Source organism: Gossypium hirsutum, chromosome A11 (genome assembly GCF_007990345.1).
Source record: "Gossypium hirsutum isolate 1008001.06 chromosome A11, Gossypium_hirsutum_v2.1, whole genome shotgun sequence".
Lineage (NCBI taxonomy): Eukaryota > Viridiplantae > Streptophyta > Magnoliopsida > Malvales > Malvaceae > Gossypium > Gossypium hirsutum.
In genome coordinates this window covers 121,539,012-121,561,896 of record NC_053434.1, presented here as the reverse complement: position 1 = coordinate 121,561,896, position 22,885 = coordinate 121,539,012, and the positions used below count along the sequence as shown (strand labels likewise).

Sequence of the window (22,885 nt, the reverse complement as noted above, 5' to 3'; positions counted from 1 at the left end):
AAAAGAAAGGAAAAGACAATAAAAAGAAATTGAAACCAAAATTAGGATTTAGAAACTGGTAAAATACAAAAAACCCATATCTTTCTCTCTTTCTCCTACTTTATTCTTCTTATTGTCCTTCAATCTTTGTTTTTTGTTCTGGTTACTTATGTAATGTTATTGACCAAAATTCGACGAGAAGGCTTTTTTTTGTTTGTGATTTAGTATTTCAGGAAGAAGTTTCCCTATGAGACAAAGTTTAACCTTTGAATTTTATCCACAACAGAAGAAGAATATTAGGAAAAAAAACCCTAACCCAGTTTAATGGCGATGCAAGTGGTGGGGGTCGAAGTACTTGCCGATGCTGTAGGTTTGTTTGTGGGGTGGATTTGTTTCTTCTTCTTCTTCTTCCTTCTTCTTCTTCTTCTTCTTCTTCTTCTTCTTCTTCTTCTTCTTCTTCTTCTTCGTTGTTATTAAGGTTTCTTTTTTTAGTTTCTTCTTAAATTGGGTGAGTTTCTACTGTGGACAACCAACGTGGCTAGTTAATTGGTCACGTCACCTATCTCGTTAGGTTTGCACGGAAAATGTTAGTGGTTGATTGATTTGTCACTTTTCGATAATGCTAGTAACTGTTTTGTTATTTTTCAAAAATTAAGTGACTAAATTAAAACCAGAGTGACTATTTTATCAACTATCCCAAAGTTGAGTGACTATTGATGTAATTTACCCTTGAAATAAACCAAATCCAAAACTTAATATTTATTAGTTATCTGAAAAAGGAACAAATAAAATAATCCACATTGATATGGGTATTTAGATTAGAAGAGCAAGAATAAATAAGGTCACATGTTTAATTTCTGAAATAGCGAAAATAGAGACTGTACCAAAATCGAGATGTCTCAACGCGTTTTGATTTGTTTAATGTCGCCAATGAGAGAAGGGACGATGCTGGTGAAAGAAAGGGAGAAAAGCAAAGGTGATTTTGTTAAAAGAACATAAGTAAAGAACTAAGAGAAGCGAGTGTAAAATGACTTGGGAAAATAAAAGGATAAGTCGTTTTTTCAGTTCACCAGTAAAATAACCTAATTTCAAATTTTTAATTAAAATATTAAAATTTAGAATGAATTAACATTAAATTATTAAAAAGTATATTAATATGATGTCAGTATTTCATACCATTATTTCCGAACTTGAATTTATCTATATCGAAAAACAATAGTTCTACATTTTCAATACTATTTACGATAATAGTTATAGAAATTGATGTCTGAGTCCCACATCTTTTTTAGCTTCCCATGTGAAAGTCATCGGTTGCTGTGCTTGAATATTGCAGGCTCCTCATCTCCATTACTTAGATCTCAGCGACTGCCTACCCAAACCCACAACTGTTTCCTTCTCTATTTTCCCAACTTAGCTAGGTTCAGTCCACAAAATAAACCTTTTCCAATTCTTCACTCTTTGTCTCCTACTTCCCTCTGATCATCTTCTGCTCCGCATTAGCTTGTTGTTTGTAACAACAGTTTCCTTGTTTCCTTATTATTATTTGAATCTGCTCCCCTCTTATTCTATCACATGCACTTTTTGCTTGAGTTTTGAATACCCCTTTCCCAAGAAAAACATGGAAGTTATTACGGGCACGGCTAGCAACCTTGTTACCGGAGTTGCGGGATACGTGTTCCAAAAAGTTAAACGTAATTTCAGCTATGTTTGCCGCTATAGAAGAATGGTTTCGGGTTTCGAGAGGAAAGTCGAGACGTTGAAAGACAAAAGAGACGGAGTGCTGCTAGATGTTGATGCTGCTGAAAAGAACGGCGAGAATATATACCCCGAAGTCAACAGTTGGCTGGCGAAAGCCGACAAAATGACTGATTCAGAGTTGAAGGAAGTGAAGGGTCTTGAAGACGAAGCAAAGAACAAGTGTTTCATCGGCTTGTGCCCTAATTTCAAGGCTCGCTAGCAGCTTAGCAAGAAAGCAGAAGAAGATGCCGCTGCCGTTGATGAACTCCTCCAGCAAGGCGGGTTTGACAAAGTATCATATCGGGATGTCCCGCAGCCCATATTGTTTGTACCTCCTAAAGATTTTGAGGACTTTGATTCAAGAAGGCTGATGTTTAACAAAATCATGGAGGCGGTGAAAGATCCTAAAGTCAACATAATAGGAGTGCACGGAATGCCTGGTGTTGGCAAGACTACGCTTGTGAAAGAAGTTGTCAGACAAGTCAAAGAAGATAAGTTATTCGACTCGGTGGTTATGGCTGTTGTGACTCATACTCCTGACGTCCAGAAAATTCAAGATCAAATTGCAGATATGTTGGGATTGAAATTTGAGGAGCAAAGTATGACTGGAAGAGCAAGTCGTTTGTGCCAAAGGTTGAAGAAAGAGAAGAAGATTCTTGTTGTTTTAGATGACATTTGGGCAAAATTAGACCTGATGGAAGTGGGGATTCCTTTGGGAGACGAGGATCAGGGATGCACCATACTGCTGACATCCAGAGATCTTAATGTTTTGTTGGACATGGATGCTAAAAAGAGTTTTCCAATCGGAGTTTTAGAACATGAAGAAGCATGGCATTTCTTCAAGAAGATTATAGGGGATGGTGTTGAAAGTTCTGACTTGTTGCCTATAGCAACTGAGGTAGCTAAAAAATGTGGTGGTCTACCAATTGCCATTAGAACACTTGCGACGTCTTTGAGAAATAAACCTCCATTTGTATGGGAGGATGCTTTGCGACAACTAAGCAAGCCATCGTCTAGAAACTTCAAAGGAGTACCAGCAACTGTATATTCAACTATAGAGTGGAGTTTCGATCGTTTACAAAGCGAGGACCATAAACAGACTTTCTTACTTTGCAGTCTAATGGGTCATAATGCTTCCCTTGATTTGTTGCTTGTGTTTGCAATGGGGTTAGGGTTATTTCATGGTGTCAGTACAATTAGCTAAGCAAGGAACAAACTGTTGACAGTGGTGAGTGATCTCAAAGCCTCTTGTTTGTTACTTGATGGTAATACCAATAAGCACTTTGATATGCATGATCTTATTTCTGATGTGGCCATGTCAATCACTTCTAAACTGAACTCTGTGTTTGTTTTAAGATACAAACAAGATTCGAATGATTGGCCAGATGATGAAACGGTGAAAGAGTGCGACAAAATATCATGTCTTGATATGAGCGAGCTTCCTGATCAGTTGAAATTCCCCAAACTTACTTTTTTAGGTATGGGTAGCAAGGATCCTTGGATGAAAATACCAACAAACTTTTTTAAGGAAACGAAAAATCTTAAAGTCCTATTTTTGGGTGGTATGAATTTATCGTCCTCGCCTTCAATTTCCTTGCTAGGAAACCTTCGAGCACTATGCTTGAGAAACTGTGTGTTGGGAGATATAGCCCTTTTTGGAGAGCTCAAGAATCTGGAGATTCTTAGCATTGCGAGTTCTGATATTGAAATGCTACCCAAGGAATTAGGACAACTGACTAAGCTAAAGCGGTTAGATTTACGTTCTTGTTCCAAACTCAAAAGAATTCCACCTGGTATCTTGTGTAAATTGTCAAGATTAGAAGAACTATCTATGGGTGACAGTTTTGTTGAATGGGGAGCAGAGGGACACTCCAGCCTGCAAAGCAATTCTAGTCTTGCTGAATTGAAAGCTTTGTCATGTTTAACTGCTTTAGAAATTCGTATCTCTAATGCCAAGATTATTCCCAAAGACTTCTCCTTTGAAAAGTTGCAAAGATACATTATTTTCATCGGAGAAGCATCGCATTGGGATTGGGATTGGGATTGGGATTGGGATTGGGATTGGGATTGGGTTTGGGTTCGTGAATACTCCAGAACACTAAATCTTAACCTACAGACAAGCATTAGCTTTCTTAATAATGGAGTCAAAGTTTTATTGAAGAAAGCTGAAAATTTATATATAGATGAAGTGAAAGGTGTGGAGATTTTGTTACATGAATTAGAAGTTGGGAATTATTTTCAGCAATTGAAGAATCTGCATATCCAGAATGGTGAGATGGTCCAATATATCCTTACAGAGAGTGATGCAGTTCAGAAAATTGAATTTCTTCAACTTGAGTCACTGACACTGCAGGGTCTACCGAATCTCATTAGCTTTTGCTCCAAAAAAGAAGGTTCAACTTCCATATCTCCACAAGAAAGTGCCCTTTTCAAGCAAAAGGTATTTAAATACTTTTTTCTTCATCCAGTGCATGCATTTTAATCCACTACACTTATTTTTACAATTTTTATAATGTTTTGTATAAACTACACAAAATATTATTCAATTACACAAGACATTCACTTAATGTTTTGTATAAACTAAATTATATTTTTTTATAATATTTTGCGTAGCATAAAGCCAATGGAAATATCAAATTAAAGAGCTTTTTTTTTAATTTGCCTTTAATAAGATTAGATTTCGCAAGTAAACAAGTGCTTGTGTGCAGATATTGTTTCCTAAGCTAAAGAAGTTGAAACAATTCTCAATTGGCATTGAAACAATATGGAGTTCTCAAGCGTTTTGTTCAACTCAAAATTTGACGAGTTTGATCATTCAGGGCTGCGCCAACTTAAAATATGTCTTATCCGACTCCATGCCTGAATATTTGCAGCAGCTCAAATGCTTGGAAATTAGTGAATGCAAATGTATACAAGAGATAATATCAACGGATAAGATGATCCTAAAAACATTCAAAAATAGAGCTCTAATCCGCTTCCCCCGATTGAACTTCCTCAAATTGAAGGGTCTTCAGAATCTCATCGAATTTTGCCATGAAGATTATACCGTTGAATTCCCAGCCTTAACGATTCTTGAGATAGAAAATTGTCCAGAATTGAAGGGATTCATCCATAATTCTATGAGGAAAGATATCCCTACCCATGAAGTTTTGTTCAATAATAAGGTGTTCTTTTCGGTGTGGTGCATTTTTCTTTTCTCTTTTTTCATTTTTGTTGTTATATTTAACTCTTTTAATCATTGTTTCCATTGGCATGAATAATGAATTGTAGGTTGTTTTCCCCAACTTGGAGAAAATCACAATCTCCCATTTGAAGAATGCAAAGAGGATATGGCACGACCAACTTCATACAAATTCCTTTTCTATGCTAAAAGAGTTGACTGTTAAGGAATGTGATGCGTTATTGAACATCTTTTCACTTTTTCTTTTGGGGTTTTTTCAAAGATTGGAGAAATTAATAGTGATTGATTGTGCTTCACTAGAACAAGTGTTCCAACTCCAAGTACAAAATTTAAATATTGAAGAAACATATGTGGTAAACAGTCAATTAAAAGAAGTGAATCTCGTTCGCCTACCAAAGTTGGAGCATATTTGGAGCGAAGATCACGAAGGAAATATTTCTTTTGAAAGTCTACAACAAGTACGCATTCAGGAATGTTGGAGCTTGAAAGCTTTATTTCCATTTTCAATTGCCAAAGATCTTCAGCAACTTGAAAGACTTACTATTAATAGGTGTGGGTTGGAGGAGATTGTTTCAAATGGAAGCTTTGTTTCCCGTGTTAAAAAATCATACGAACAGGAAGTCTGTTTTGCATTTAATAAGTTGTCCTTCCTTAAACTTTGGGATCTACCATACCTAACATATTTCTACCCAGGAATGCATAAAAAAACATGGACTGTGTTGACACCATTTTTTGGATGAAAAACGGGGTCGACTTGGGTTTTGAAGAAAATGAAACAGGAGTCGCCACCAATCTTTTTTATAAGGTGTGATTGGATCACCTCGAAAAGCGGTTGTTTTTAATAAACGGTTCGATTTTATTAAAACAACAAGTTTGGTCCGCGAAATTCAGAAAACGGGTTCGGGAGTCGGTTACGCACGAGGAAGGATTAGCACCCTCGATACGCCCAAAATTGGTACCTTAGTTGATTACTTAATGTCTTAATGTCGAAAATTGAAAACTTAGAAGAATTTAAAAAATTCGATCCTTGTATTACAACGTTGAAAATTTTTAGGAAAATGGGCATATTTCACATTATTCGAGAAAGAGAATCATATCCAGTAAGTTAGAATGCAATGTCTCAAATTCCCAATACGTGAATGAATGCCAGAATTTTACTTATTTAAAAGATATTTTATTATCTCGGGTTTAGGAAAGGGGTCATGCCCAGTAAGTTAGGACACGATCTTTTCTTAATTCCCGAGATCGTTTCAAAATTTGAGTTTGAAAAGATTAGTGTATTTAGATTTATTGTGGAAATCGAAACCCAGTAAGTTAGGGTACGATCCTCTCGAATCTAAACACAAAATATCATTTTTTAAACAAATTTTATTATCGAGTGAAATAAAAACATGAAGTCGTAGTAAAAATGTGAAAGCAAATTACATTGTTATACATGACAAAATCATAATGAATACAAAAGTGTAAAAATGATACGAGCGATAGCAACAATATAAAATAAATAAAAGTCAAACCTACAATCATATAAAATAACAATATATATATAAACAAATAAATTAAACATTCGTTCAAATAATAATGAAAATGAAATAAATAAATAGTGAATACAATTAAAATTTAAAGGGATATATATATATTTATATGTATAGACAAAAAATAAAATATGTGTGTATTCATAAATTACAATATATATATAGAGTATACTTTAAAATATAAAAAAATATGCATATAGATAAAAATATGTACACATATATATAGGTGTATAAAATTATGGAATATGAAAATAATGAAATGCATATATAAAGTAGGCGCATGAAAATATGTATGTACAAATTAAAGTTTAAAAATAATGAAAATATACCTACGTATACAAATAAATACGTTAATTTATATATATATGTTTAAAATATATTGAAAACATGTATGTATATGTCTATGCAAATTAAGATATACAAAACATATAAATACATACATATAAATATATATACTTATAAAAATAAAAATATGTATATGTATATAGATATATATAAAAAGAAATATGAGTATACGTATATATATTAAACAAATTATATGTAAAATATGTACATGTATATATACAAGCACTTATATGATAATAATAAGGCATATATATATATATTTAAAAATACATAAGTATATATGAATAGAGATATAAAAGTAACAACAATAATACCAATACTAATAATAGTAAAGATGATAATAATAATAATAATAATAATAATAATAATAATAATAAAGTTAACAAAATTGACTAAATAATAAAATATGCTAAAAAAGGGCCTTAAATCGAAATGAAATAAAACATATAGGGCCAATTCGAAATAAAGGAAAACGAAAGGGATCCAATTGCGACGCGCGTAAAAAAGGGAAGGACCGAAACAGAAAATAACCCAAAATCCCAAAACGCAGCACCTCAATGGACTAAAATAAAACAAAAGTAAAATGTTAGGGCTAAATCAAAATAAAATAAAACAACAAAATAGGACCAAATTGAAACACACCGCGAATCAGAGGGACTGCGCGCATAAATTGCCCAAAAACTAAAACACGCGGATCCTTCGGGTCGGGTCGGGTCGACGCGCGGATCCCCCTTTGCTAAAACGGCGCCGTTTTGTGTTTAATATAAATATAAAAAAAGGCTAAAAACAAAACTGCTTCATCATTTTGTTGAAAAAACAGAGAGAAAACTCTCTCTTTTTCATTTTTCTCAGGCTCCGATTCCGGAGATGGCTCGGCCAAGGCTTCCGGCGAGTCTCCGCCGTAGAGCCACCGCGTGTGGCGGCCGGAGGTCCAAAATCGGACCTTTTCGGTCCCTCTTTGAAGCCTAGCGTCCCTAGGGTACGGATCTAGGGCCAAATCCCCGAAAAAAGAGCCGGAGACCCGAAGATCGAGGGGAAACCGCTCGTCTTCTCCCCTCCGGTGCGGCGCAGGTAAGGTTCTTTTGGTTTTTCGTTTGTTATTTAGTGTAGAAGATAAAAAATAAACAATAAAGAGAGAAGAGATTTAGACACCAAAAGGTCACCTTTTTTATCTCTTTGTTTTTTTCTTTTCAAAAGGGCTCCCAACCCCTTACAACTGATTTTGCTTGGCTTTTTATAGCCATTTTACATGAGTTCTTTATCTATTTTTGTCTCTGCTTTGCGTGTTTGGTTTCATCTTGCAGGGAGTCAGAGGAGTTGGTGGAGCAGGTGAGGCCGTGCGTCGGTGGTCAGAGGAACGGCGGCAGTAGTCAGGACCGATTAGGTTTTCTTTCTTTCTCTATTTTTTGTTTATTTTGGGCTGGTAGAAATGGGTTTGGGTTAATTGGGTTCTTGTTTTGTGTTGAATTGGGCCTCGGGCAAAATGGCCTGTAACAGCTGCCCCTCTTTGCTCGTTGTCGTGTAACGAGAACAGAGCAAAGACCAAGAAAGGCCAATTTTGTCCGGTCTTGCCGAATCTTGACTTCTTCTAGTGCTTCTTTTCTTCAAATAGCCTCCTTCCAGTCCACTATGTCTTGTTGCTTCGATCCACTCCACTGCACTTCAGAGTGATGCGTCCTGTAGCCTTTATCTTCTTCGTAGCAACTTCAGGGGGACGAGGTTTGTGGTTTTCAATCTATTCCACTGCATCTTCAGGGAAATAAGACTTGATGCGACCTACTCTGCTGTAACCTCAGAGAGATAAGATCCTTTATTTTAACCCACTCCACTGTAACTTCAGGGAGATAGGATAGTGTCTTCGATCTGCTCCGCTGTAATCTCAGGAAGATAAGATCCTTCATTTTAATCCGCTTCACTGTAACTTCAGGGAGATAGGATTTCTGGCTTTAGTTTGCCCCACTGTGACTTCAGGGGACAAGATTTGTAATTTCCAACCTATTCCACTACAGGTCAGGGATATAGGACTTGTGGTTTGAATCCGCTTCCTTACACTTGAAGATAAGATTTGCTGTCTTTGATCTACTCTGCTACGGCTTAGGGAGACAGAATCTGTAACCTTTAACCAGCTCCAATGCAACCGATGGAGGCAAGGCTTTGTTTTTTTTTATCTGCTTTGCTGTTAATGCAGGAAGGCAAGATCTGCTTCTTTAACTAGCTCCACTGCAATCGATGGACGCAAGGCTTTGTTTTCAATCTGCTTCGCTGTTAATGTAGGAAGGCAAGATCTTTGTCTTCAACCAGCTCTATCACAACCGAAAGAGGCAAGGTTTGTGTCTTCGATCTGCTTCGCTGTCAATGTAGGAAGGCAAGATCTTTTGTCTTCAACCAGCTCTATCACAACCGAAAGAGGCAAGGTTTGTGTCTTCGATCTGCTTCGCTGTTAATGCAGGAAGGCAAGATCTGTAACTTCATTGATCTGTCCCTTGGGGAACATGACCTGTATGTTCTATTTTATGAACCTAATTGTGCCTAGTGATTAGGATGACATAATCAGAATGAATCAAATGCTCCTAACTAGATATGTATGAATGACATTTGAATGAATGCAAAATGTCATGAAGATGATTCCTTAATGCTTAGGTTAACATCACGTAAAAACTTATTAAGGTTTTATCACTGACGTACTACAACGCCTTTTTGCTCGTCGGGTATATCCAAGGAAACACTTAATCTGGTTGCCCCCCACTGTAAACCTTAAAGTTTAATCTATTAGGGCACAAAATTTGTACCATCATTCTCCCTCTACAATCCAAGGGTAGAAAGGTATGACTTTTCTCAATCTTCTCCTATCGCAATTCAATGATATTGAATGTGAAACTCTTTGGTCATTTACCTCATTCCCAAGGTGTCATACCAAATGCTCATGCACAATTGCAAAATTTTCTTCTCCCAGAAGACCTTCTCCTTTTGCCTGGTAAACATCGCTTGTTGGCTCATTGAAGCTTTGCCACCAACACGACATCTTGTCATTTTGCTCAATCAATATTTGGACAACAAAATCTGAAGAGAAAGTCCAAACTTAGACTCTTCCTTCTCAAATTTCCAACCTTCGAATTTGGCATGTTCTAAACAATAGTCCTGTTTCAGGTTCCTGTATTATTTAGAAACTTTTCAGAGTAATATGCAAACTTCCTTTGTGAAAGTTTTATTAGTCCATTAATCATTATTCCAATGCTTGCAAAAAGGTCATAACAATGGATAAGAATAAAGTTGGTTCTGAGCATAGCTCGAAAGAACAAGTTATCGAAAATAGTGAAGATGGACAACAAAAGAATCAATTGGGAATGTATATCTTGGAAAGAAAGAAAAGTATTCCAAGAACAACAAATAACATGAGAATTGGGTGCCCCAGATATCACAGCTTGGATTTCTCTACACAAACTTTCTGAAGACCCTTTTGAGTTGGACATGTGTTTAGGAGATCTACAATGCTCTGTCGATGCCCCCAAGATGTCGCCTATCCTTTCCTGTTGATTCAGGTATGGCAAGATCAACACATGCCTCAATATGAACAAAACTTGAGCAGCTTATATCACCTCATGCCCCATTCTGATCAATATTTGAGCCGCCCTTTTCGGTTTTCAACTCAAATCCCTTTGGCCTAAGGTGCCCTTTGCGGGTTTTCCCCTTAGCCTCTCCATTTTTACTGTTTCATTTTTTTATTTTTTCATCTTCTTCTTCTTCTCTTTTTTTTTTTTTGAATCAAAGTGCCCTTTTGCAGGTTTTCACCTTGGTCCTTCCTTCTTCTTTAAACGAAGTGTTTCTAGACTGGATCCGAGTTTATAGGATTAGCAATCTCACTCAGGATCAGTGCTCTTCTAAAAATGGTCTTCTTTACAACATAGGGACTTTCCTAGTTTGGCATTCATTTCCCTTTAGAATCCTTTCGTTTAAGGAAGAGTCTTTTTCAACCTCCAGCCCTCTTGTGGAATTCTCTGAGACGAGCACGTTTATTATGGGCTCATATTATTTATTTATGGTACATCTGACCCTGATGAATAGCTTTTAACCCTTTTTTAGGGCCAACTAACCACATTGCGATTGGATCCCTTCATCAAGCAACGAGGGGATTTTAATAGGTAGAACTACCTCAATCCTGTAAACCAAAAAGAGAAGTGTTGCCCCAATACCGATGTTCGACAAACAATTAGGGTAAATGGTAATTTCTCACGTCAATCCTCGTAAGTCTCAGTCATTTTCCTTCAATTTTTGATGTTCAACTCTAGGAACTTCAGTGACGAATCGTGGTGTCCACTTCTGAGCTAATTTGAGACTTCAGCTATCGTGCTATTGTTTAACCTCAATGCATTCTCCAATACTCTCTTCTCTAAAATTCTGTATCGGTATACGATGACTTTAGCTCATGAAGTAGCCTCTCAAAATGAAACAATGCCCATTAGAAGTCTTCGATAATGGTGATGTCCATGCCCCATTGTGCTCAAAATTTGAGTCACCTTTTTCGGGATTTCATCTCAAAACCTTATTTGGTCATAAAATGCCCTTTGCGGGCTTTCGCTTTGGCCTCTCCCTTTTTTCCTTTTCTTTTTCATTCTGATTTTTCATCTAGATTTCTCTTTTTCATTCTTCTTTCTTTTTCTCATTTTCATTTTGATCTTGATTTTGATTTTTTCTTCTTTTTGTTTTTTATTCTTAAGCCTTTTGGGCCGCAACTGCGACAAAAACTTTGGATCTTCCTCTTTGATCAGGATGGACCCAACAACAACCTGAAGAGATGGAAATTCGACTTCAAATGGGCAAAGCTATGCTGAATTGACGAGAACGGTATTGCCCCGGTAAAGAATTGCATCGTTCGCACTGTAAATTTCTGACATCGTACTGTTGTGCAGGTTTTATTATAAGAATCGAGGCATACCCTGGTATGATCATACAAAGACATCTTTGAATTTTTCGTCTCTGTAGGCAGGTCAATTCTAGTCTTCATCAAGCTCACAATTTCTAATGATTCACTGAGAGGTAGGATCTGTTTATCCTTTTGTTCTACCATCCTCAACAAGTTTGGAGATAAGCTACGATCTGTGTCATCTTCAAAGTCGTGAGATCCCTCAAAACACATATCTCGCTCAAAAGGAGGTTCTAAGTCTGTAGCAGTGTCATTCATGTCGTTGATATCCAGGGACCTATTGTAGGTACAAAATAATATATATAAGAATGTATGAATTTAAGAATAATTATCTGCATAGTATGATTATGAATGAATGAAAGAATGATTTGGATGGAAGAATAGAAGTATAATCAATGAAAAAAATATTAGTTCAAAAGATCGCAAAGATGCATTCCATAATGACGTTCAGACATAAGCCTTTTTCACAAAAGACTTCTTGTTGCTCTAGGCTGAAAGCAACAAGTGTGTTTTGAATATTACTCTGAGTAAGCTCTAAATACTACAAAGGTTTCTTTAGAAAACTCCCAGGTTTTATAAGAGCGAACATCTAATAAGATCCTTTTTCAATTATGCCTTCATATATGGTATTGATGTGACAACTTCCCAACACTTTCTCATATATTGCGTTCACCCCATTGTTAATCATGATTGGGTGGCGAATTTTCTGCATTAGATGAGTCACCAAACTTGACGACACCCATGTTGATGAGCTTTTCAACCAGTTTCTTGAAGGCTATGCAGTTCTCTATGGAATGCCCCGTATTTCCAGCATGATATTCGCAATGTGCATTCGCATCGTGCCATTTGGGGTACGGTGGCTGTGGAGGTTTCGTGTAGAGAGGGGCAACAACACGTGCGTTGAATAAGCTTTGATACAACTCCTTATATGCCATCGGAATTGGCGTGAATTGAAGGTTCTCAGTGCCTTGCTTCACATACGATTCTTGTCTAGATGAACCTTGCTGACTAGTAATCACCTTTCTTGGCTGTGTAATCGATTTGTTGTAGGTGTTCACATTGCTCACATCATTTTCCTTCCTCTTTAAGTCTGACCTTCTAGTATTCTCCCCAGCATCAATCTTTCCACTTCTCACGGCACTTTCAATCATTTCACCGCTCATGACTATGTCTAAAAAACTCATCGAAGCGTTTCCCAACATGTGAGTGATGAACGGGGCCTTCAATGTGTGGATGAAGAGCATCGTCATTTCTTTCTCCAGGAGTGGCGGCTGAACTTGAATAGCGACCTCCCTCCACCTTTGTGCGTATTGCCTAAAACTTTCATTAGGCTTTTTCTCCATATTTTGAAGGGTAATTCTGTCAAGGACCATATCAGCTACATGACTGTATTGTTTCATAAAGGCTTGTGCTAAATCCCTCCAAGAACTAACCTGGATACGTGTCAATTGATTGTACCACTTAGACGCTGTCCCTGTGAGGCTATCGTGAAAACAGTGTATGAGCAGTTGGTCGTTGTTGACGTATCCAGCCATGCGCCTACAGAACACAGTAATATGAGCTTCTGGGCAGCTGGTCCCATTATATTTCTCGAATTCCGGCATCTTAAATTTGTAAGGAAGTACCAAATCCGGAACTAAACTCAGATCTTTCGCATCTATTCCACGATAGCCGTCGATACTTTCTATCGCTCTAAACTTCTCTTCAATCCATTTCCATTTCTCCTCAAACTGCTTTGGTAACTTCTCCTTCGTCTTGTCTTTCTCCGCTACTTCATCGAAGTCCGGGACAACCAGATTATCGTCAGGACTAGAACCAGATCTGACCTGAAGGTTCTTCGGTATTGAAGCGTCACCTTGAAAGTGTTGAGGCCTAATTGAAACAGAAGATCTTCGTGGATGTGGTTCAATCTGAATTTGCGCTTGCGGAGGCGTGTATCCTGGAGAAAAAAGTGGCTCATCATTGTTTCCTTCTTCATCGCAAACCACAGGATTTTTCCTTTTATCCACTCCCTTGGTTATTAATTGCGTCAATTTAGTCATTAGTTCATCCTGAGACTCCTTCATCTTTTGTGCCATGTCTTTCTGGATCTTTTCCATATGTTCTTTCATTTGCACCTGTAACTGGTCTTGCATCTCTTTTTGCGTTTGCTCCAGTTTCTCTAATCTTTGATCCATTTCTTTGGCTTTGCGACGAGTACCGTAAGGATGTTTGGTTGATTGGTTTTCCAGATTAGCTGAAATAATTTTACATAATTAGGGTCACTTCGTGAAAGTCTAATGCATATGATGCGATGTAATGCAAATGCATGAAATGAATGCCTAAAGAGATGTTGATTCTGATTCAATTACATTTAGGAGACTTTTCTAGAAAGCAAATTCCCTTACATAAAACGGATACATGTACGACCTCACCCTCATATTCCAAGAAACAACATCGATTTTTTTCTTCATCCGCATGTTTGAGGTAATCTCACCAATAGATGCCATTGCTAGCTCATTTTCTTGATCCTGGTTGCGATCCATCATCTGCCCATCTTCATAAGGCTCGTCAGCTTGTTGAAGGCTTTTGGACAATCGTCTCGAATCCCCAGGCCACCAAGCAAGGTCACGAACTCTTCCATCGCCATTCTTGTGTTTCTCAGAATATGTTTGGGAAGTCGTATTGTTTTCCACTTTATCAAGGAATTCGTATTCCATGACAAGCTTTCTAATTTAGTAATTGGATTGGAATCCATATCTCTTTCCTAAAATGCAATGCAATCATAATCAAAACAAAACAAGATCGGTTAGTAAAAAACAGAAGCAAACAAGGAAAACAAAAAGTACCTAATCAGGTAGATACTAGGGGTTTGGAGTGGCTCTACCTAGGTTAAGCTCCTAAGTCTACTATATGAGGGTTGGTTCTAAAGTAAGGGTACCCGAACCAGCAGATTCCTCGATCCTCACCCATTATAGGCTCATACGGACTGAGTTCAGTTCAGGGGAATACATTTCCCTATGGCCATGCGGAGATGAAGATCTCACGGAGACATAGGTACGGATGCATCCTGAAAGCGATACACTATCCCATGCGGAGGTGAAAACCTCACGAAGGCGTAGCTTCTCACTCCCACTTAAAAAGGGTATGACCAACGGTCATGCAATGCAATGTGCAAAAAATAAATCTGAACTTAAACACAGCAATTATGAATCATAATGACGAAGATCATAATAAAGATAAAAATACAATGAAAGGATCGTATATTTAAACTAAGTTTTGATTTTTGACAAAAAGACAAAAAGTAATCAACTCATGGCTTGACTCTCGTGTTTTGTCCCCAGTGGAGTCGCCAAGCTGTTGACACCATTTTTTGGATGAAAAACGGGGTCGACTTGGGTTTTGAAGAAAATGAAACAGGAGTCGCCACCAATCTTTTTTATAAGGTGTGATTGGATCACCTCGAAAAGCGGTTGTTTTTAATAAACGGTTCGATTTTATTAAAACAACAAGTTTGGTCCGCGAAATTCAGAAAACGGGTTCAGGAGTCGGTTACGCACGAGGAAGGATTAGCACCCTCGATACGCCCAAAATTGGTACCTTAGTTGATTACTTAATGTCTTAATGTCGAAAATTGAAAACTTAGAAGAATTTAAAAAATTCGATCCTTGTATTACAACGTTGAAAATTTTTAGGAAAATGGGCATATTTCACATTATTCGAGAAAGAGAATCATATCCAGTAAGTTAGAATGCAATGTCTCAAATTCCCAATACGTGAATGAATGCCAGAATTTTACTTATTTAAAAGATATTTTATTATCTCGGGTTTAGGAAAGGGATCATGCCCAGTAAGTTAGGACACGATCTTTTCTTAATTCCCGAGATCGTTTCAAAATTTGAGTTTGAAAAGATTAGTGTATTTAGATTTATTGTGGAAATCGAAACCCAGTAAGTTAGGGTACGATCCTCTCGAATCTAAACACAAAATATCATTTTTTTTAAACAAATTTTATTATCGAGTGAAATAAAAACATGAAGTCGTAGTAAAAATGTGAAAGCAAATTACATTGTTATACATGACAAAATCATAATGAATACAAAAGTGTAAAAATGATACGAGCGATAGCAACAATATAAAATAAATAAAAGTCAAACCTACAATCATATAAAATAACAATATATATATAAACAAATAAATTAAACATTCGTTCAAAATAATAATGAAAATGAAATAAATAAATAGTGAATACAATTAAAATTTAAAGGGATATATATATATTTATATGTATAGACAAAAAATAAAATATGTGTGTATTCATAAATTACAATATATATATAGAGTATACTTTAAAATATAAAAAAATATGCATATAGATAAAAATATGTACACATATATATAGGTGTATAAAATTATGGAATATGAAAATAATGAAATGCATATATAAAGTAGGCGCATGAAAATATGTATGTACAAATTAAAGTTTAAAAATAATGAAAATATACCTACGTATACAAATAAATACGTTAATTTATATATATATGTTTAAAATATATTGAAAACATGTATGTATATGTCTATGCAAATTAAGATATACAAAAACATATAAATACATACATATAAATATATATACTTATAAAAATAAAAATATGTATATGTATATAGATATATATAAAAAGAAATATGAGTATACGTATATATATTAAACAAATTATATGTAAAATATGTACATGTATATATACAAGCACTTATATGATAATAATAAGGCATATATATATATATTTAAAATACATAAGTATATATGAATAGAGATATAAAAGTAACAACAATAATACCAATACTAATAATAGTAAAGATGATAATAATAATAATAATAATAATAATAATAATAATAATAATAATAAAGTTAACAAAAATTGACTAAATAATAAAATATGCTAAAAAAGGGCCTTAAATCGAAATGAAATAAAACATATAGGGCCAATTCGAAATAAAGGAAAACGAAAGGGATCCAATTGCGACGCGCGTAAAAAAGGGAAGGACCGAAACAGAAAATAACCCAAAATCCCAAAACGCAGCACCTCAATGGACTAAAATAAAACAAAAGTAAAATGTTAGGGCTAAATCAAAATAAAATAAAACAACAAAATAGGACCAAATTGAAACACACCGCGAATCAGAGGGACTGCGCGCATAAATTGCCCAAAAAACTAAAACACGCGGATCCTTCGGGTCGGGTCGGGTCGACGCGCGGATCCCCCTTTGCTAAAACGGCGCCGTTTTGTGTTTAATATAAATATAAAAAAAAGGCTAAAAACAAAACTGCTTCATCATTTTGTTGAAAAAACAGAGAGAAAACTCTCTCTTTTTCATTTTTCTCAGGCTCCGATTCCGGAGATGGCTCGGCCAAGGCTTCCGGCGAGTCTCCGCCGTAGAGCCACCGCGTGTGGCGGCCGGAGGTCCAAAATCGGACCTTTTCGGTCCCTCTTTGAAGCCTAGCGTCCCTAGGGTACGGATCTAGGGCCAAATCCCCGAAAAAAGAGCCGGAGACCCGAAGATCGAGGGGAAACCGCTCGTCTTCTCCCCTCCGGTGCGGCGCAGGTAAGGTTCTTTTGGTTTTTCGTTTGTTATTTAGTGTAGAAGATAAAAAATAAACAATAAAGAGAGAAGAGATTTAGACACCAAAAAGGTCACCTTTTTTATCTCTTTGTTTTTTTTCTTTTCAAAAGGGCTCCCAACCCCTTACAACTGATTTTGCTTGGCTTTTTATAGCCATTTTACATGAGTTCTTTATCTATTTTTGTCTCTGCTTTGCGTGTTTGGTTTCATCTTGCAGGGAGTCAGAGGAGTTGGTGGAGCAGGTGAGGCCGTGCGTCGGTGGTCAGAGGAACGGCGGCAGTAGTCAGGACCGATTAGGTTTTCTTTCTTTCTCTATTTTTTGTTTATTTTGGGCTGGTAGAAATGGGTTTGGGTTAATTGGGTTCTTATTTTGTGTTGAATTGGGCCTCGGGCAAAATGGCCTGTAACAGACTGCACTAAAGCAATTGAGGATATTTAGGTGCGAAAGGATTAAGATATTTGGGCATACAGAATCCCAAATCCAACGTCCACTTTTCCTCATTGAAAAGGTATGAACCGCCACACCCTTCTTTTTTTTTTGGCAAAGTTTATAAATTGTATTTAAATTATTTTGTACCTTTCAACTAATACATTCATTCAAATATTCATTTGAAAATAAAAAATAATTAAAATAATCACCGAATTCATATTTTTCCTATTTAATCCATAATCTCTAACTGTTCTAAATCTTATTTTAGTATTGAATTCTTTGTAACTATTTACCTGTTAATAAATTATATTGCATTTTTTAAAAATATATATATAACATGCATATTCTTAATACAATAATTAAAACTACAAATACACATCACTTCAAACATTTGATTACGGACTTATATTATATCTTATGGTTGTTATTTTGTGTTAGGTCTTTCTATTTAAATGAAATTTTAAATCAAATACTTTATAAAACTCGTTGTTCTTATTTGTTGCTTCTTAGGTTATCCCCCAATTGGAGAATGTTTCATTTAGTCGTGGTGATGTTGAGATGATAAGTGGATATGGTATAAGCAGCTTCGTTCGAAATTGTTTTCTAATTTGAAAGAGTTGAAAGTAGAGCATTGTGATGCATTGTTGAACATTTTTCCACCTTTTTTCCTCGAAGATTTCAAAAGGTTGGAGAAACTAATAGTAGCTGATTGTGCTTCACTAGAAGAAGTATTCCAAGTCCGAGGGTTAGATATTGAAGAAGCATGCATTGTGACCAGTGAATTAAGACAAGTGAAACTCGCTTGCCAAAGTTGAATCATGTATGGAATAAGGATTCTAATGAAAATATTTCTTTTGAAAATCTTCGAGAGGTAAATGTTCAAGAATGTTGGAGTTTGAAAACTCTGTTTCCATTTTCAACGGCCAAAGATCTTCAGCAACTTAAAACCCTTATTATCGATAGCTGTGGGGTGGAGGAGATTATTTCAAAGAGAGTTGAAGGATCAAACAAACATGAAATGTTGTTTGAATTTAATCAGTTATCCTTCCTTGCACTTTGGGATTTACCAAACCTCGTATGTTTCTATCCAGGAATGCACAACATAACGTGTCCTATGTTAAAAAGGCTGAAGACACATTGGCCAATAAAGATTAAGAAGTTAAGCCATGTAGTGTCACAACTGTTACTAGTTGGAAAGGTACGTCTCTCGCCCTCTCTTTACAAAGAGTTTCATTTAAAGATGGTTCATAAGACTTACTTGAATCATTTATTTCCTCTCAACTATATGCATTTAATTTTCATTTATTAAAAAAATTCATCATTTAACTTCAGATTTTATCCTATCTTCATAAGTTATTACTTTATAATTTAATCGACAAGCATTTTATTTGGACACCCCAACTATATACAAAGCTAGAAACACAAATATTGGTCTTTTTTTTTCCTTTTAATAATAGTAAACAACAAAATCAAGCATTGAAAAGTGCAGAGTTAATCAATGCCTGTTTTTTAATTCATTGGTTCTTTTATAGCCTCATGTTTGTGTTAGACCTTCCTATTTCTCTGCAATTTAAAAACCAGTCAAATATATCACCATTTTTTGTTGTTGACTTCTCAGATAATCCCTCAACTGGAACACATTTCACTTACTACTGAAGACATTGCAACGATCACTGGTGGCCAATTTGCGATTGACTTGTTTTCCCATATTAAAGTTCTTGAAATCACTGAATACCTCAATGATTCAACAGTTTTTTCATTCCGTTTCCTACAAAGATTTTCCAATTTGGAAAAGATTGAGATGGTTAATTGCAATTTTATAGAGTTGTCTCCTTACGAAGGTGATGTTGGTGAGGAGAGAGACTTGACAATGTTGCTCCCACGAATTAACCAGTTAAAATTGAAAGGTTTTGATAAGATGACACATCTATGGAAGCAAGGCTCTCCCCTCCATCACATTTGTACTAATCTTGAAACTCTCGTAGTTCACAAGTGCGGCAGCTTAATCAATATAGAACGTGCTTCCTCATCTTTGCGAAATCTTACAACTTTGGAGGTTGGTTACTGCAAAGAGATGGTAGAACTGATTACATCCTCGAAAGCCCAATGTTTGGAGCAGCTTGTTACACTGAAGATAGGAGGATGTGAAGTGATGAGAGAAGTAATTGCAAGTGAAGGAGATGAAGCAACATATCATGAGATTATTTTCAAGGAGATGAAATGTTTGGAGCTTAAGGGTTTACAAAACCTCAAAAGCTTTTGTTCAGGGAACTACACTTTGAAGTTCCCATCATTGAATGACGTAACAGTGATCGACTGTCCCGCGATAGAGAATTTTTGCAATGGAGCTTTAAGCACACCAAAGCTACAAGAGGTACAAACAGGACGGGATGTTAGAAAATGTACCTGGGACCTTAATTCTACCATTGAGCAGTTGAACAAAGAAGGTACAGAGTACTGAAATTCGTAGAAATATATACATGTTAATTGTAACCTTGTAAGCTTATTGTAAATCCATCTGATATTGAATTTATATGCTCAAGTATAAATGCAAGTCTCATCTTGTTATATATGACTCATTGTTATTACAGAATATGAGGTGTCTGAAGAGACGGACAAAATAATTGAAGTGAGATGATGATTTCGAAATGAAAAGCCAAAAGGAGAGGTATTTTGAAGAGGTTCTTAAATGGCAATTTCTTGTGAGCAAGTATTGAATCTTGACTTTGGAGATTTGATGGTTTTATATTCTTGGGATTGTAGCATTCTTTGTGTTTTCATTCAATTTGATCTTGTTAACATGTAAAATATATTAGCCTGCTTTATTATCCATAGTGGTGATTTGTGCACCATTTGGTTTACAAAGCTGAATATTAGGCATTAATTTGGATTGCAGGTACAATTGTTGATCTTTTTGGCAGTCAATATTGTCTGGAACCCAATATTCATTTTAGTTTGCTGCTTGAATTGTATTCTCTAATTTGTAGTCACAAGATATACCACTAAATTTGTTGAAGTTGGCATGCATGCAGCACATGAAGCAGCCAAGAAGGAAAAAAAACTGTATAGCCATACTTATGCCGCCAAAAGTTCAAGCTGCTGTTCATTTTGTTACTTCAAGCACTAGTTTAGTTTTTTAGTTCAAAATGAACTGAGTTGATATAGCTTTTAATGTAATTAGGTGCTCAAAGATTAATAAATCAGCCTACCTATGTGTGCAAGTAATATTTTTATAAATTCTAATGTAACTTAGTGGTGTTAGGTGGATGTAGTTGACTATAATGGTTTTATTTTTTTTTATTGAAAAGATGAGCAAAAATGAGCTGAAGCCATAAGCTCCTTTGCTGCACATTTGTGTGCAAGTAAACTATCATACTGCCTTGTTCTGTGTCCTGTATTTCTTCCTTTACTCCTTCAAATACCCAACAGAATTACAAATAAATAAAGAGATAAACAAAGTTGACATTTCTTCCTTTACTCCTTCAAAAACCCAACAGAATTACAAATAAATAAAGAGATAAACAAAGTTGACATTATTATATTCTCTACGTATTTGATTTAGAATCTAATGTTAGAGGTTTGTGACTACCCTTCTCAATAATATCATCTTTATGGTTCGAATTTATATTTCTCATTGAGAATGCAATGTGTTTTATCACTATATCTAAGACTTGGTGTAAATACAAACATTATACCAACACTATTGGTCAAGTTCTTTGAAAACTTTTCTTCGACACCTAGTCGGTGATATTAGTAAGGAGAATTTTATGACTTTTTTTTATACTTACAAATGTTGATAAAAAAATTTTTTTATGGTGCATGTTAGTGTAATAGGCCCAATCTGCCCGAGTCTATAAAAAACTAAAAAAACCAAAAATAATAAAATAATAAAATCAAAGAGAAATAAATAAACCAAATTGTTTATTGGCCCAATGTCCATTTACAAGATTTCGGGCCTAAACTAAATAAAAACCAAACCCATTGACCCAGACCTAACCCAATTACATACAATGGCCCAAAAACTACACCTAAAACCCCTAGCCCGATTTACAATGGCTCAAACTCGAGACCCAAAAGGACCCAAAGAAGTTCAGCAGCCTGAGAACACCAGAAAATTTTGGAATATGCTAGAGCAGCGCCAGAAGGTTGGGCACCCACGAGCGGTTTCCCACGCACGGCTTCCATGTCACCAGGGTCTCCTTCTCCGTACAGCCACACCTGCAATAGAACACACGAGAAGAAGCAGCAATAACAGAATACAGTAGGAAAATAATGAAAAAATTGATTTTCTGTAATTTTAATTCTTGTATTTTTGGCTATAAAAAGCGATCATTTGTACTGTAAATGATTACACACGGATACAAAATACAAAGAATCAACAAAAAATAAGGAGGTGATTTCAAGTTTTTTTTCCCTCCTTCGTTTTTAATTTCTGTTTCTTCTTGCATATATTTTGCTTAGTAGAACAATTTTTTTTTTAAAAAAAGGGAAATGAAAGAGGTTTACCTTGATGCACCAACGAGATCCTTGTTTCCTTCGTCGAAATCGGAGTTTGAAATGGGGATTTTCGAGTGAAAGTAAGCTTTGAGTCTCGGCTTTGATGGAAATAAGAAGTGTCTCTACATCATTCACCAATTAAAATGGTGAAATGGTGATTAAATGGCCGAAATGGATGGAGAGCACTCAGGCTGTTGCGCCGAAACCCTAGAAAATGGGTATTCGGTTTGTGGCTTTTGGAAATGGCTGATTGCCATTCGATTTCTTTTAATTTTGGAACAAAATGATACGGCGCGGTTTCAGGGGAAGTGTAACAGCCTAATTTTCAGTGGTGTCGGAACAGTGATTCGAGATCACTATATCCGACAAATGAGTAGGAAATATTATAAATTTAGTGAGTATAAATTAAATGTGAAGTTAGGAAAAATTTTGAAATAGTGAATAGTGTACTAGAAATAAATATTAAAATAATTAGAATCGAAAAAGAGGTATCGAGACCTCGGGAATTTTAAATCGAGCCATAAATATTTTTATAAATATTTATGGAGTGTTAATATGTTAGTATTAAAGTTTAGTCAAGAAATTTTAAAGTTTTGATAGTTAATTGAACAAAAAGGACTAAATTGTATCAAATGCAAAATTATGGGAAATGATTAAATAGCTTA

General features: G+C 35.7%; 2 protein-coding genes, 1 long non-coding RNA gene and 1 pseudogene across 3 annotated transcripts; 3 read left to right on the top strand and 1 right to left on the bottom strand.

Annotated features, from left to right (window-relative positions):
* Positions 1–1,597: 1,597 nt before the first annotated feature.
* On the top strand, positions 1,598–1,936 carry LOC107943269 (uncharacterized). Its single transcript, XM_016877017.1, has one exon. The coding sequence runs from the start codon at positions 1,598–1,600 to the stop codon at positions 1,934–1,936; it is 339 nt and encodes a 112-aa protein (XP_016732506.1).
* A 150-nt stretch (positions 1,937–2,086) lies between these two features.
* LOC107943270 (probable disease resistance protein At4g27220) lies at positions 2,087–20,960 on the top strand (annotated as a pseudogene).
* Positions 18,817–20,184, top strand: LOC107935227 (uncharacterized). Its single transcript, XM_041082214.1, has 2 exons — positions 18,817–18,921; positions 19,342–20,184. The coding sequence occupies exons 1-2, from the start codon at positions 18,817–18,819 to the stop codon at positions 20,182–20,184; spliced, it is 948 nt and encodes a 315-aa protein (XP_040938148.1).
* A 667-nt stretch (positions 20,961–21,627) lies between the features above and the next one.
* On the bottom strand, positions 21,628–22,553 carry LOC107935232 (uncharacterized). The gene is made up of 2 exons (XR_001694167.2): positions 22,230–22,553; positions 21,628–21,941 (listed from the first exon to the last, which is right to left on the bottom strand). It is a non-coding gene; the product is annotated as an uncharacterized lncRNA (long non-coding RNA).
* Positions 22,554–22,885: the final 332 nt, after the last annotated feature.